This window comes from Perca flavescens, chromosome 17 (genome assembly GCF_004354835.1).
Source record: "Perca flavescens isolate YP-PL-M2 chromosome 17, PFLA_1.0, whole genome shotgun sequence".
Taxonomy (NCBI): domain Eukaryota; kingdom Metazoa; phylum Chordata; class Actinopteri; order Perciformes; family Percidae; genus Perca; species Perca flavescens.
Window position 1 is genome coordinate 29,115,887 of NC_041347.1, and position 13,004 is coordinate 29,128,890.

A 13,004-nucleotide genomic window follows, 5' to 3' on the forward strand; every position below is an offset into this window, starting at 1 on the left:
AATTTATCATTGCAGCTCTATTTTATAGTGCTTGACAGGTACAAAATGATACTTGTTTGGCGTGATGTTAGATCTGATCTGCAGCCCAGGCTGAGTGAAACTCAGCCACAGAAATGTTTACAGTGAGAGCTTTTTACTCTTAGTTTTTCTGGACTAGAAAACGTCTTCCTCTATCAATGCTATCCTGTTGTTCCCTCCATTATACATGTAAAACCAGATTAGGGCAAGCAGGACCAACAGTGATGTAAATGACATCCTGCAATGTATAGAACATCCCAGATAAGAGTGTTAGAATATCTGGCAACGTCTAACACGTTTAAAAGTGTATTGTAACTCAGCACTCTGTGTCCACAACAAAAAGTACTACAACTAAAGGTTGTCACCCTCTGGTTGCTTATTATTTTGAACAGTGGCAGTAGGTCTTTACGCACTAACAGTGTCTACAGGCCAAGCTGCAACAGCCTTGATTTAAGTGAAACTGATTTGGCAACATGAGATGAAAATCCCCCTGGCTGGAAAGAGAGAAAAAGAATGAGAAATCCTGAGAGTTGTCCACAATGAGAACTGGATCTTCTCTCAGATTAACGTCAAGCTACATAAAGATAGTTAATTTGAAAAACTAATACGTTTGTTTGCTGGGTTATCACTTAAAAAATGTTCCAAATATTAATTGTTAATTTGATCCTGTTAGGGGATTTTGTTTCACTGTCCCACGTAATCTTATGTTTCATCATGGGCTTTATTTGCTAAGTGACTGCGGTTTTTACTCATATAAAAGATCTACTAATGCATATTTTTATGATAACAATAAATCAAATGACAAACCCAAAGAGAATTATCACCCGACTGTACAGCTCTATAGTTTTTTTAGACTCTTTTAGCTCATACAGGAGCAAAATGTCCTCTCATAAGCAGCAGCAGCAGGCAGCTAGTTCATTCATAAAGCCTTGATTAACCCACTGTAAGCTACTGTACCTGCCAAATACCAAACAGCAGTAGACAAAGTTTGCGATTGGTGAACATAATGGAGCATCTAGCAGCTAGAGTAGTCTAAATATATAGCATTCATAGCAGCGACCACATAAATTCAACTTTTACTAATCATTATGCTAAAATATTTGCTTCTAATGCTCTATACAAGTGGGAATCACCAGAGCCCCCATGATACAATATTATTACGAAACCTATGTCACTATGCGATATTATCACAAAACCTATGTCACGATACAATATTATCGCGATACAATATTATCGCGATACCTATGTCGCGATGCGATATTAGCACGATGCCTGTGTCACGATGCAATATTATCACAATACCTACTGTATGTCGTGATGCGATATTATCACGATACCTGTGTCATGGTGCGATATTATTACGATACCTATGTCACGATGGAATATTATCATGGTACCTATGTCACGATATGATATTATCACGATACCTATGTCCCGATGCAATATTATCATGGTACCTATGTCACGATACGATATTATCGCGATACCTATGTCACAATCCAATATTATCACGATACCTATGTCCCGATGCAATATTATCATGGTACCTATGTCACGGTGCGATATTATCCCAATACCTATGTCGTGATGTAATATTACCACTCTACTTGCGTCAGGATACAAAATCATCACGATACTTATGTTGCGATACAATATTATTGCGATTTTAAGCATATTCAATTTATTACCTTTTTTCCAACTTCAAATTATGTCCCTAAAGGAAAACTTTGTCAACATCTGTTTTATCTAAAAATCTAAAAAAACAATTCTCTGTTTGTTCATCTCACTCAAAATGTGATTGTCAAGCTGTCAAGCCGACAACACATACAATAAAAGATTGATATTTGGTGTCCGTGTATCGATGCAGTATTTCCACAAAAAATAACAATACTATGCTTTATCAATTCCCCCCCTGCCCCCCCCACCACCCCTACTCTATACCACAGTGAAATGCGGCTTTTAGACTAAGCAAGAGCATTTTATTTCATTTATTTCTTGTGTATTATAAAGTACGTAAATGCAGAAACGTTGTAGTTCTCCAACAACAAAATGCTGTTAAGTGACACCAACAAAAAAAGGTTAGTTTTATTTAAAAACAGATTTCTAGAATAAATAAAAGCATGTGGTTACTTACCATACACCAGGTTGGGGTTGGCTCTCTTTAGCTCCTGAACAATGTCCACTACCATCTCCAAGAAGGATGTGTCTCTGGTATACCCTGAATACAACATTAATACAAGACTTTATCTCTCTCTCTCTGTGTATAAAATACTTTAATTATTTGACTTCTGTTTAAAGCTTTATTTAACCATTAAACTGCCAGAAAAGCAGCTCTAGTGTACTGGAGGTGACTGCTCTGCATGTCTGAAGCAATATGGATGAAAGTGGTTGCTCAGGTCTACAACATTACTAAAAAAAAGTCCTGAAACTCCAGCAACTTATGAAAATGCTGTGTTTAAAAAGTTCAGTGCAGTGCAAACAAGTACTGAATGTAAAAGAGATGAAGAAGGAGACTGGAGGGAACATTGATGCAGGATTAATTCATTACAATTTAACTAGGGCTGCAACTAACGATTATTTTCATTGTCGATTAATCTGTTGATTATTTTCTCGATTCATCATCGATTAGTTGTTTGGTCTATAAAATGTCACGAAATGGTGAAAAATGTGGATCAGTGTTTCCCAAATCCCAAGATGATGTCCTCAAAAGTTTAGTTTTATCCACAACTCAAAGATATTCAGTTTACTATCAGAGAGGATGGAAGAAACTTTTGAAGCTGTAATCAGAAAACTTTTTTTTCATAAAAAATGACTCAAACAGATTAAAAACGATTATCAATATAGTTTAATAGTCGATGACTAATCGATTCATCTTAGCGGCTCTAAATTTAACTCCAGGATGATTTAGAAATTTCAACATAATAACATCACGTTGACATGAAGGTTAATCCAACTGCAGAACCAATGTGATTATGACGAGTGTAGTGAAGTATAAAAGGAAGGTATTCACCTGTTAAAACATAGTCATACTGGTGTACGTTGTTCAGTTTGATTCCTTGATAAAGAACATGGAGCTCATCTGCTGTCAACACTTGGCCTTTCCAATGAGAATAACCTGCAGAGAGGAGAGGAGAGGAGTTATTGTGTTTGCTTAGTTGCTGACTCAAACTCTTTGCAATTGCCTTTTCCATTCTGCTGGCATATGTTCAACAGATTCTTCTCACTGATACCAAAGGTAAATTACTCCCCTAACGTCAATCCAAAGCTGTATGATGGATAATGACATGTTTTTTTTTTAAACACTTTTTTGGGGAGGGGGGCGAGACATGCAGCAAAGGACCACAGGTTGGACTCAAACCGTGGGCCGCTGCGGTAAGGACTGAGCATTGGCACATGGGGCGCACACTCTACCAGGTGACCTACCAAGGCACCCCAAGACATTTTTTTGGACTGCTCTCTGCCAGCATGACTGAAAAGCATCTTGATGGTCCACACAACTTTTGCTTGTAAGTGAGCAGTGTGAACTTCACTGAACTATGCACAAAAAGGAAATGCTTTTAAGGCTCAGACACACACACACACACACACAGTCTTAGTGCAGCCTGCAGCCACAGTATATGGTCAGCCAGACACAGGGGACGAGGACAGATACACCTCTACAAACACAACACACCTACATTGTGTGTGGAGGGGTGTATTGAGAGTGTGTGTGTCTTTGTATATCTGGGAATATGCAAGTGTGTTAAGTGCTGCATGTACAGATTACACGAATGTGACGAGAATGCTAATGGAAGCATGCGTTCGTGCACTTGCGTCTGCGTATGACATGTTTGCTGCAGGCCGATGACGTCGCAGCTCCAGGTGAGTCACAGCCAGGTCACGTGGTGGGGGGTTCTGGTTGCTAAGCAACACACCGAGAGAAAGCCAAAGGGGCTAAGAAAGAGAGATGAGCAGTCAGAGCGCTGCGAGTGTGTGTGTGTGAAAGAGAGAATGAAGGCAGGCCTACAGATAAGAGCTGCTTCTGTCGTCATCATTCGCTGCTGTCGCAATTCCCAGCGCTTGCTGCTGTTTACTGCTGCGTCCTGTCGCTCTCTCTCATTCTCCCTCCATCTTTCTCTCCCACCACCCGCGGTCTGTCTCTCTGATTCAAAAATGTCCCGTCTCTCTTTCTCTCTATTCACCTTCTCTGTCCCCCTCGCCAGCCACCCCTCTCTGCCTCTCAGATGCACACGTCGTCTTCAATATGTCACACCAAATTACATACTCGGCTTGAAGAAATTGCAAATGTTAGGATCCAATACACAAGATCTGATTAAACAAGCACCAGAGTCTGAGGCGTTTTTATGTTAAGGTCACGGAAACAAATACAATTTTCTCATTAAGGAATCTTGACGTCGTCTCAGCTATATCACGGTCTACTCTGTACGTGGGGCCATAATGACCATAATAATAAGAAGCGACCATCAAATATATCAAATATATGATTACAATAGTCTTTTGGTCCCTCACAGGAATCCTGTGTTCAGACAGACAAGACCTCTGCAGGCAAATACACAGCCGCCTAATTAAGTTCAATGCTCAATTTTTGCTGCAACATAATCCAACGCCATCTGGCCAATCAAAAACATGCAAATACACATTCCGGATAGTTTGTACCGTGACAGCTGTGTTTTTTACTGTTTAATTGGAGATCATAGTGACAAAAGGATAAAACACTTTCAGCCGTGATAACTTTCTAGAGTGGTACGATCCTGCCTAGCCTAATTATCATAAAATGCTGTGCAGTGTTTTGGCACTTGATAAGTCTTTTAACTCACTGATCTGTTACTCAAACTGGCCTTCATGGATTGCATTTCATCATCTCTCCAATGACAAAAACAGGATGCTTCATGGTCTGTTTGAACGGCTGGTGAAATACCAAAAAATTGTCCCTCTCAACCATATTTTTAGAATTACTAGGGATACACCGAATCCAGGATTCTGATTTGGCCAAATATTGGGCTTTTTGAAGGGTTTCGGTTTCTGCCAAACCTTAGAATTTTTTTCCACTGAACCGAACCCTACGATTGCACTACGCGCGCTACGCTGATCGACGTAATGACGCCGCCGTTGATTACGGGAAGGTGTCATTACGTAGGTGGAGCGTTCAATGCAGCAGGAACTCGTGAGCAGAAAAAGTGTTGTTTGGCAGTACTTTGAGTCAAAAGAAGGCCATTCAAGTCAAGCTACATGTTCAATTTGCAATGCCGATTTGTCTCGTGGGGGCGAGGACCCTAAACAATACACAACATCGCCGCTGTTAAAACATTTGCGTAGGAAACATCCGAAAGAATACGAGTTGAGCGTGAAGGAATCTACAGACAGCAGCCAAAATGCAGCAACTTCAGGTACGGCAAAGAAAGGACAGTCACGGCTAAAAACTTATGTGCTAATGGACTGAGGATGGGAGTAGGATTCGGTATTCAGTTTCGGCAGAATCTTAACCGATGAATTCCCCCAAAAATCTGGATTCAGTGCATCCCTAAGAATTACTGACTCAAGTGGTTCGGCTGTCTTCAAAAACATCCAGAATGGACATTCTTTGGGAAATCTTTTACCATTCCCAACCAAACTTCAAAAATGAAAGTTACATTGGCCTCATCCAGCCAATGAGCGTCCTACAAAACAAACAGACACTCCCCCCGGTGCTCCCAGTCCTGGCAGCACGGCCAACTGAGCTAACTAGCGTTAGCTGACGGCAGCTCCAGTTAGCAGTTAGTGTAATTTTAGCAACAAAAAAAAGCTTTCTGTCCATCAGGAAACTCCGTAAATCACAGTGAGTCGAGGCAGAGCAGCCGGAGGACATCAGAGGGTAAACCAGAAACCGTTTTCTCCATAAAATATGATCAAGTTTCAACTAAATCAGTCACGCACTTCTCTAGGGAGATCTTTTTGATTTGATTTGATTTATTAGACAGTAACAGAAATAAATGCATAACAAGATGCCATCACAGTGACATTGTACATTTATCAGAACTGTCGAGGATAACACAAGAAAGTTACAAACTTATTTCCATTGTGGTCCAACCAGTAAAGTTAGTGCGTGAACAGGCGTTCGGGCCGGGATGCAGACTGAGAATGACAGAGGCACCATTCTCCCTATTACAAGTCAGTGTTGTAGGGTTGTGCCGATGGACGATGATGTCGGCCAGCCATCACGAGTTTGTAATCAGTGCAAACATAACCAATAATGTAGTTTAATCTCAGAAATGATGGTATGTTAGGTTATTACTGTCGCTCTGTTGAAGGCAAACGTCCCACTGTACTGTCGTTAAGCAGATCACGGACATCTGATTGACTTTACTGCACCGTAGTTAAGTGAAAAAACTGCCCCTACCAGCAGGCCTCCCCCACCCCACCCGACGACGATATCATCATCCATCGCCATGTTTTACTGTAAACATAGTCAATTGCCAATTTAGGGGACATCGCCAAACCCTACAGCGTAGCATCAAAGTGATTTTGAAACTGTTATTTAAAAAGGTAAAATAGTGACGCAGAATGTCATTTTAACTGAAGACAGAAGTGCAACAGCCACACCTAAAGTAAACGTTACGTACATAAATTAACTGCAAATTAAAGAAGATCCTGTAATGGGAAATATTTTTACATTACAACCCAAACTTCAACTAAATCACACATATAAAACACAGAGCTACGGGTAGTATTCTATGTAGGTAGTTTGAGCTTTATTTTCAGAGGTTTTGAGAGGTTCTGCTGCCTCCCAAATGCTCAAGACGGTGGGTAGTATTTGTTTTTTTGTGGTGCCTAAAGCATCAAAAATGACATTTTAGACACATCTTGTATCTTGCATTTACCGAGGAACGCAAGGAACTCACAGACCTCAACGTTTAACCAGTTTTCTAGGTTTGATAGAAAATAGTTCCAAAGAAGTCTGTTTGCAGCAAGTCTCTGGATTATGTTGAATAAATGATTTTCTGTATATATATATATATAAAAAAAGAGAGAAGATACAAAGACACGTCACTCTTAAGTTGTTCATGAATTGATCAATGATATGTGTAGATAAAACAGGTTCGGGGGGGAACTCATCATCATAGATGTTCGGCTAAATCCAGGCTACAACACTTCCAAACAGAGATGTAAATTACAGCATTTCATCAGTCTCTGCATCCAGTGTCACTACAGACGAGTCCTACGCTCGCCCACATAACAACACTTATCCTACAGAACACCTACAATTATGCTTACCCTTAGACTGCAACACCACAACAGATGACTTTGAACTCAGCATCAGCCATCTGAATAACAATGAAATGACACAACCACAACTAACCTGGCTGGTTTCAAACTGCCAGCTCACAAGTGTAGAAACCAAGCTCCATCATCAGTAAGATGTTAAATCGCTTGCTGACCTTTCGCAGCTTAAAACTGAATGCAACGGAGTCGGGGCTAATTATATAGAGTTATAATTACTTATATTTTCGAGATCAGATGAAAAACTAGACAACCATTACATGAGGGGGTCAAGGCCATACACTCTGTAATACACAAAGGACAAAAAACAGAGCAGTAGGGCTATTCTTGTCCTAATACCTCTGTCGATACCTATGTCGATAGGGTTGACAATTGGTGATTTAACAATATATATTTATATCTTCACAATGAGATTTAAGATAAATAATCTTCAGTGTAGATATAATGATTAAGTGGGTAAAGGTAAAAATAACAGAAGAGCTACAACAGTCTGGTAACACAGAAGATGACATCACTTTACTGTAATGCAGCCTTTAAAACCAGGAAAAGACAACACTTTTGTCTTTTTTTTTGTCAACAAGCCATTTATGATATTACGATATCTAAAATCTAAGACGATATCTAGTCTCATATCACGATATCAATATAGTATTGATATATTGCCCAGCCCTACATAGAAGCCACTAGCATTATTAACTAGGGCTGTGCAATTAATTGAACTTTGATCACCATTCCAATTTTTGGCTCCTAATGATCACAAAAACAATGTAATCGAGAAAAACAAAAAAAGTTTTTTCACATTACGTAGTTTTGCAAGTAAACTCTTATTTTGTCTTGTGTTCTGCATGACATGCGCACGTTCACCCCTCCCGAAGGCTAAACTTACTCAGCCGACATTTGAATATATTTTTTATGTTATCTATTTTAAGGGGAATTCCAAAAGTTAAAACGGGAAAAGTATTAAGAGAAATGTTACAGTTTTTTCACTACTGATTTGTTGAACTTTTTTACTGTTTAAGTTCAATAAATGCAACATCTTTCCAAAAGCCAAAAGGTAATTGTGCTAAATCATTGGGATTTCAACATTGACCAAAAGAATTGGGATTAAGATTTCTTCCATGATCGAACAGCCCTATTTTTTTGGTTTTGGGCATTTATTTTTTCATAGGACAGCTGAAGACATGACAGGATAGAGAGAGGGGGAATGACATGCAGCAACGGGCCACAGGTCGAAGTGGAACCCGCAGCCTCTGCGTCGAGGAGTAAACCTCCACATATGGGCATGCGCTCTACCAGGTGAGCTACCCAGCCACCCGAGCAGCCCTATTACTAACTAAATACTGTATTTAAAAGGAGGGTGGGATGCCTGACATGGATTAAACTTATGTGCCAGAACCAAAAATCACAAATATTCTGCTGTTGAAAGTTACTTTTTGCACCTTTTCTTCTACAGAAAACCGGCAAAAAAACAAAAACAATTAGCTGTCTTTTAGGTTCCATAAAATGTCTAAAAAAGTGCATTTCATTTTTGTCAATATTCCTCTTTACGTTGGTAGCGGGGAACTTGTTTTGGTGTCTTTCACTAACCAGCTAAAAATACAAAACAGGATGGAATCTCTAAGTGACATCAAATAAGCAGAGAGGATAACCGTCATAATGCACCGATCCTGCAAAGATTTCTGAGTCTGGTCATTGTATCCACTGTGAAGCAACAAGCAACAGCTGGGCAGATGGGTTTGTTTTCACAGCTGATTCATTCTTCGAATTCAGTTTGCATGAATGGCATGAGCTGAGAGCATCCATCAGAGCAATATAGGCCTGCACGATTCGGGGAGAAATATCAATCACGATCTTTTTAGCTTAGAATTGATATCACGATTCTCTGCCACGATTTTTTTCTCATGAATTGTTTGCATTGTATGTTTGTTGCACACATGAACAATGACAAAACAAAAAAAATTGGCAGTACCAAACAGATTTATTTTTTTTTGGTACCTAGAGCACATTGCGCATCACCACAAGCCCGTAAACATAGAGGCTTCAATGAATAAAGAAAATAAAGTACATACTGGCCATTTAGGTACAGTAGGCTACCAAAAATAGTGACCTATAACACACTGAACTAAATATGGCCCTGATACCGGCTCTATCTGAACTCCTTGAACATGTCTTTACGTAATTAAAACATGTCAATCAACATGCTGCAGCTACAGCTTCAATCTCTAGAGAAATGGAGTTTGTCAATTGCCAATTTAAGTACAGTATCAAAAACAGAATGATTTCTTAGCATACTCTTTAACTGCTTGCCCTTCATGTCTTCAGCTGTCATATCAAAATAAAGGCCGAAAATGCCCCATTTATTTTTTTTAATCAAAGTCATTTAAAATGTTTATAACGATTAATCGTGCAGGCCTAGTGCAAGACAGGAGAAAGACAGTGCAGGTTACTCATTCACGGGACTGGAAATTAGTTGGAAAATATTACGAGGAAATGTGACGCCAAGGGATGATGCAGACACCCCCTCTGGGCCAATCAGTAACGAGATGCATCATCAGTCCAAGTTTCCTCTAAATCTGATTGTTGCTGTAGTAAGTATGCCTTTTTAAAAGTTCAAACTCTATTCTTATTATTTAATATATACAACATTTGCTCAGACTTTGCTGTGGCAATATAAGACATGACAACATATTTCAGTAAAAAGCAACACATTATAACGGTGTAGTTTTTGTTAAAATACTGTACATTATCGCAATAATCAACAATAAAGACAAACAGAGCAGAAGAACTCTGCTGTCAGTAAAGGGAAGTAGGCTAAATAGTGGAATAGGCAGCCCTACTCTACATATTCCACTTTTAAGACTCATCTCAAGCAACAGCTCAACCCTCCACAGTCCTGCGGACTAGGCTCTGGCTAGTCCACCCAGCATTCCAGGATGGGAAAAACGTGCTCTGGTTTATTGGCATGTCTTTAAAACAATCACAATCATCATCACCACAGTGCCGCTGCAAAATAGCCAAACTCAGATTGGACAGATAGTCTAGCTAGCTGTCTGGTTTTACCCTGCAGAGACCTGAGTGCAGTTAACCATAGTCCTCACAAATCCACCGGAGTTTAAAACTCATACACAAAGAAAGTGGAAGGTGACGGACTTCCGGCCCGAAAAGAAGGACGTCGGCACCGGAGCAATCTATATAGACTAGCTCAACCCAAACCAGAACTGGGATCACTTTAACTTGACATGTTGCATAATGTTTTGTCCTCTTCTACTAGGGCTGTGCTGTTAAATAATCGTGATTTCAATATTGATCAAAATAATTGTGAGCAGTACTCCTAACTTGTATACGTGTATAACTTGTCTTTTGTTTTGTTACCTGTTTAGAGAAACAAAAAGTTCAAAATCAATGGAGAAGAAACAGAAATGTTCTAACTTTTAGTCCTTAATATAATCCTATGCTAGCCTGAACGCAACTCAATCTTTCACCTTCCATTAGACTCTCCACTGTAAATAAATGCCCATATCCTTTCCCTAAATGTGTAGTTTTCAAGCCCAAGACAGTCCTCTAGTAGCCTCGTGAGACCGTCCTGATCTGGCGAGCTCCAGTTTTCCACTCTCAGATCAGTCTGGCATCTTGAGATAGAGAAAATTTGGAGCCGTTCGCCAAACGACCCACCAATCAGTGTTGGTTTTGAGGCGGGTTTAGGTGTGACGCAACAAGAAGCGACTGTTAGTCTAAACAACATGGCAGCTTCCACGGATGAGATGAGCGTAGCTATCGCGCAAGTTTTATCCAAGTTAGAAAGTATTCCTTCATTGGAAGAAGAGCAAAAAACGGCACTGGAGGCTTTTCTCGGAGGAAAAGATGTTTTTGCTCTTCTCCCGACTGGTTTCGGCAAGAGTTTGATCTGATTGGTTGATTTGGGCCGTCTATCGCCAACATAGGTGGTGATAGACAGATGCTTTATCCAATCAGCTAACCAGTATTTTCGCCCCTTTCCAAAAGTTCATTAACGGAAAGTTCCCAGATGGACATGCCGAGCAAATGCGAAGCAATCCATCTGGCGGAGTCAGTTTAGTCCTATAGCGCAATGGTTCTCAAACATTTTCACATCAAGGACCCCTAAACTGACACAAATTAGACCAGGGACCCCCATCTGATAAGACTTTGTCCCAGGGTCCCCTACCTGATAGGATTTCTGCTTTTAAATTTTTTTACAGAAAGTGAATGAAACCCATGAGCAAAATAGCCATAACATCTATCATTGTCTTACTTATGGATGAAATTATAGTGAAAAAAAATTATTCCCCTTTTAGTTGGGAACCCCCTGGAACCCCTTCAAGGAACCCTGGGGGTCCCCGGACCCCACTTTCAGATCCACTGCTCTAGAGCCACAGCCGACTTTATTCAGCTGTTTCCACAGGCTGAGTAGTACTCCTCGTCACAAGTTAACTGATCTTGGCATCTTTGCTTCATCAAAATAGGACGGAGACAGAAAGCCTGTATGAAATGTGAATGGAGTTTGTCCCCTGCAGCTACTTCTGTGTTTGAGAACTGCTCTGTTGTCAACCGGTGAAGTCACTGACCTCCCCAAAAAACTTTGACTCACTCAGCTGTCGACGTGTCAGCCTCGACACGATGACAACCGTCTCTCTAATACTTGCTAATAGCTCTGACTGACTCATTCACACCCACACACACTAACCAAAAAAAAAGCACTCACGCTCAAGAAAAAAATATTTCATATTTATTTCAGATATTTCATCCGTCTTACCTGTATGGTTGGAGAACTGGACAGAGTTGATGGAGTCCACCTCGAACCCTAAAACCTGGAAGACAGAGAGAGGAAACAGATCAGTTAACAGGCACACTGGCTTTAAATTTGACAACTCAATTTTGAGTATAGTAGTACACATATACCACACTACAGCACAAAAGCAGACAGTACTGTATACAACTTGTTTAAGGTATTTAATACTGTAAATCTTGTTGAGCAAAAATGAACAAAAAATAAGGGCTTTTTTTTTTTATCATTAAACCTTCAATAAATAATTTTCTTTGGCCACAACTCCTGAGGGAAATATGTGTCTCTTTTGGAGCTGGGCAATATATCGATATTATATCGATATCGTGATACGAGACTAGATACTGTCTTAGATTTTGGATATCGTAATATCGTAATATGGTAAGTGCTGGATTTTTCATTTTCAGAATTTACCAGTGTTCTATTATTTGCCTTTACCCACTTAGTCATTATATCATATATTATAATTATATATATTACTGGTGATTATTTATCACAAATTTCATTGGGTAAATATTTTGTGAAAGCACCAATAGTCAACGCTACAATATCGTTGAGGTATTGATATCGAGGTATTTGGTAAAAAAATATTGTGATATTTGATTTTCTCCATATTGCCCAGCTCTAGTCTCTTTACCTGCTAAATGCTACACTATGTTCTCCAGCTAGTCGCCAACTTTGTTTTTGTCTGTCTACAACGCTATGAGAGCGGTGAGAGTGAACCAAAACAGAGTTGAGTTTTCTGAACACACAAATAGCCATTCCTAAAATGTCCTCACATTACGTGTTGGAATAAAACCTTTTTGTCAAATACTGTATATTGTGGCATATTTTCCTGGTCATCACTTGCAGCATATAACCATGTATCTGTTAAAAAAAATGAAACCCTGTCTGTGATCCGTGAGCGGAGATAAAAACAACATCCTCT

General features: G+C 39.7%; 1 protein-coding gene across 1 annotated transcript in view; it reads right to left on the bottom strand.

Moving 5' to 3' along the window:
• LOC114572138 (pyridoxal kinase) overlaps nt 1-13,004 on the bottom strand; it is a 30,180-nt gene that overhangs the window by 6,782 nt on the left and 10,394 nt on the right. Inside the window, exons 2-4 of the mRNA XM_028603601.1 lie at nt 12,047-12,101; nt 3,029-3,133; nt 2,153-2,236 (exon numbers count right to left, since the gene is read on the bottom strand). Of these exons, the coding sequence (XP_028459402.1) occupies nt 2,153-2,236; nt 3,029-3,133; nt 12,047-12,101 (244 nt within the window). The remainder of the gene's footprint in view (nt 1-2,152; nt 2,237-3,028; nt 3,134-12,046; nt 12,102-13,004) is intronic.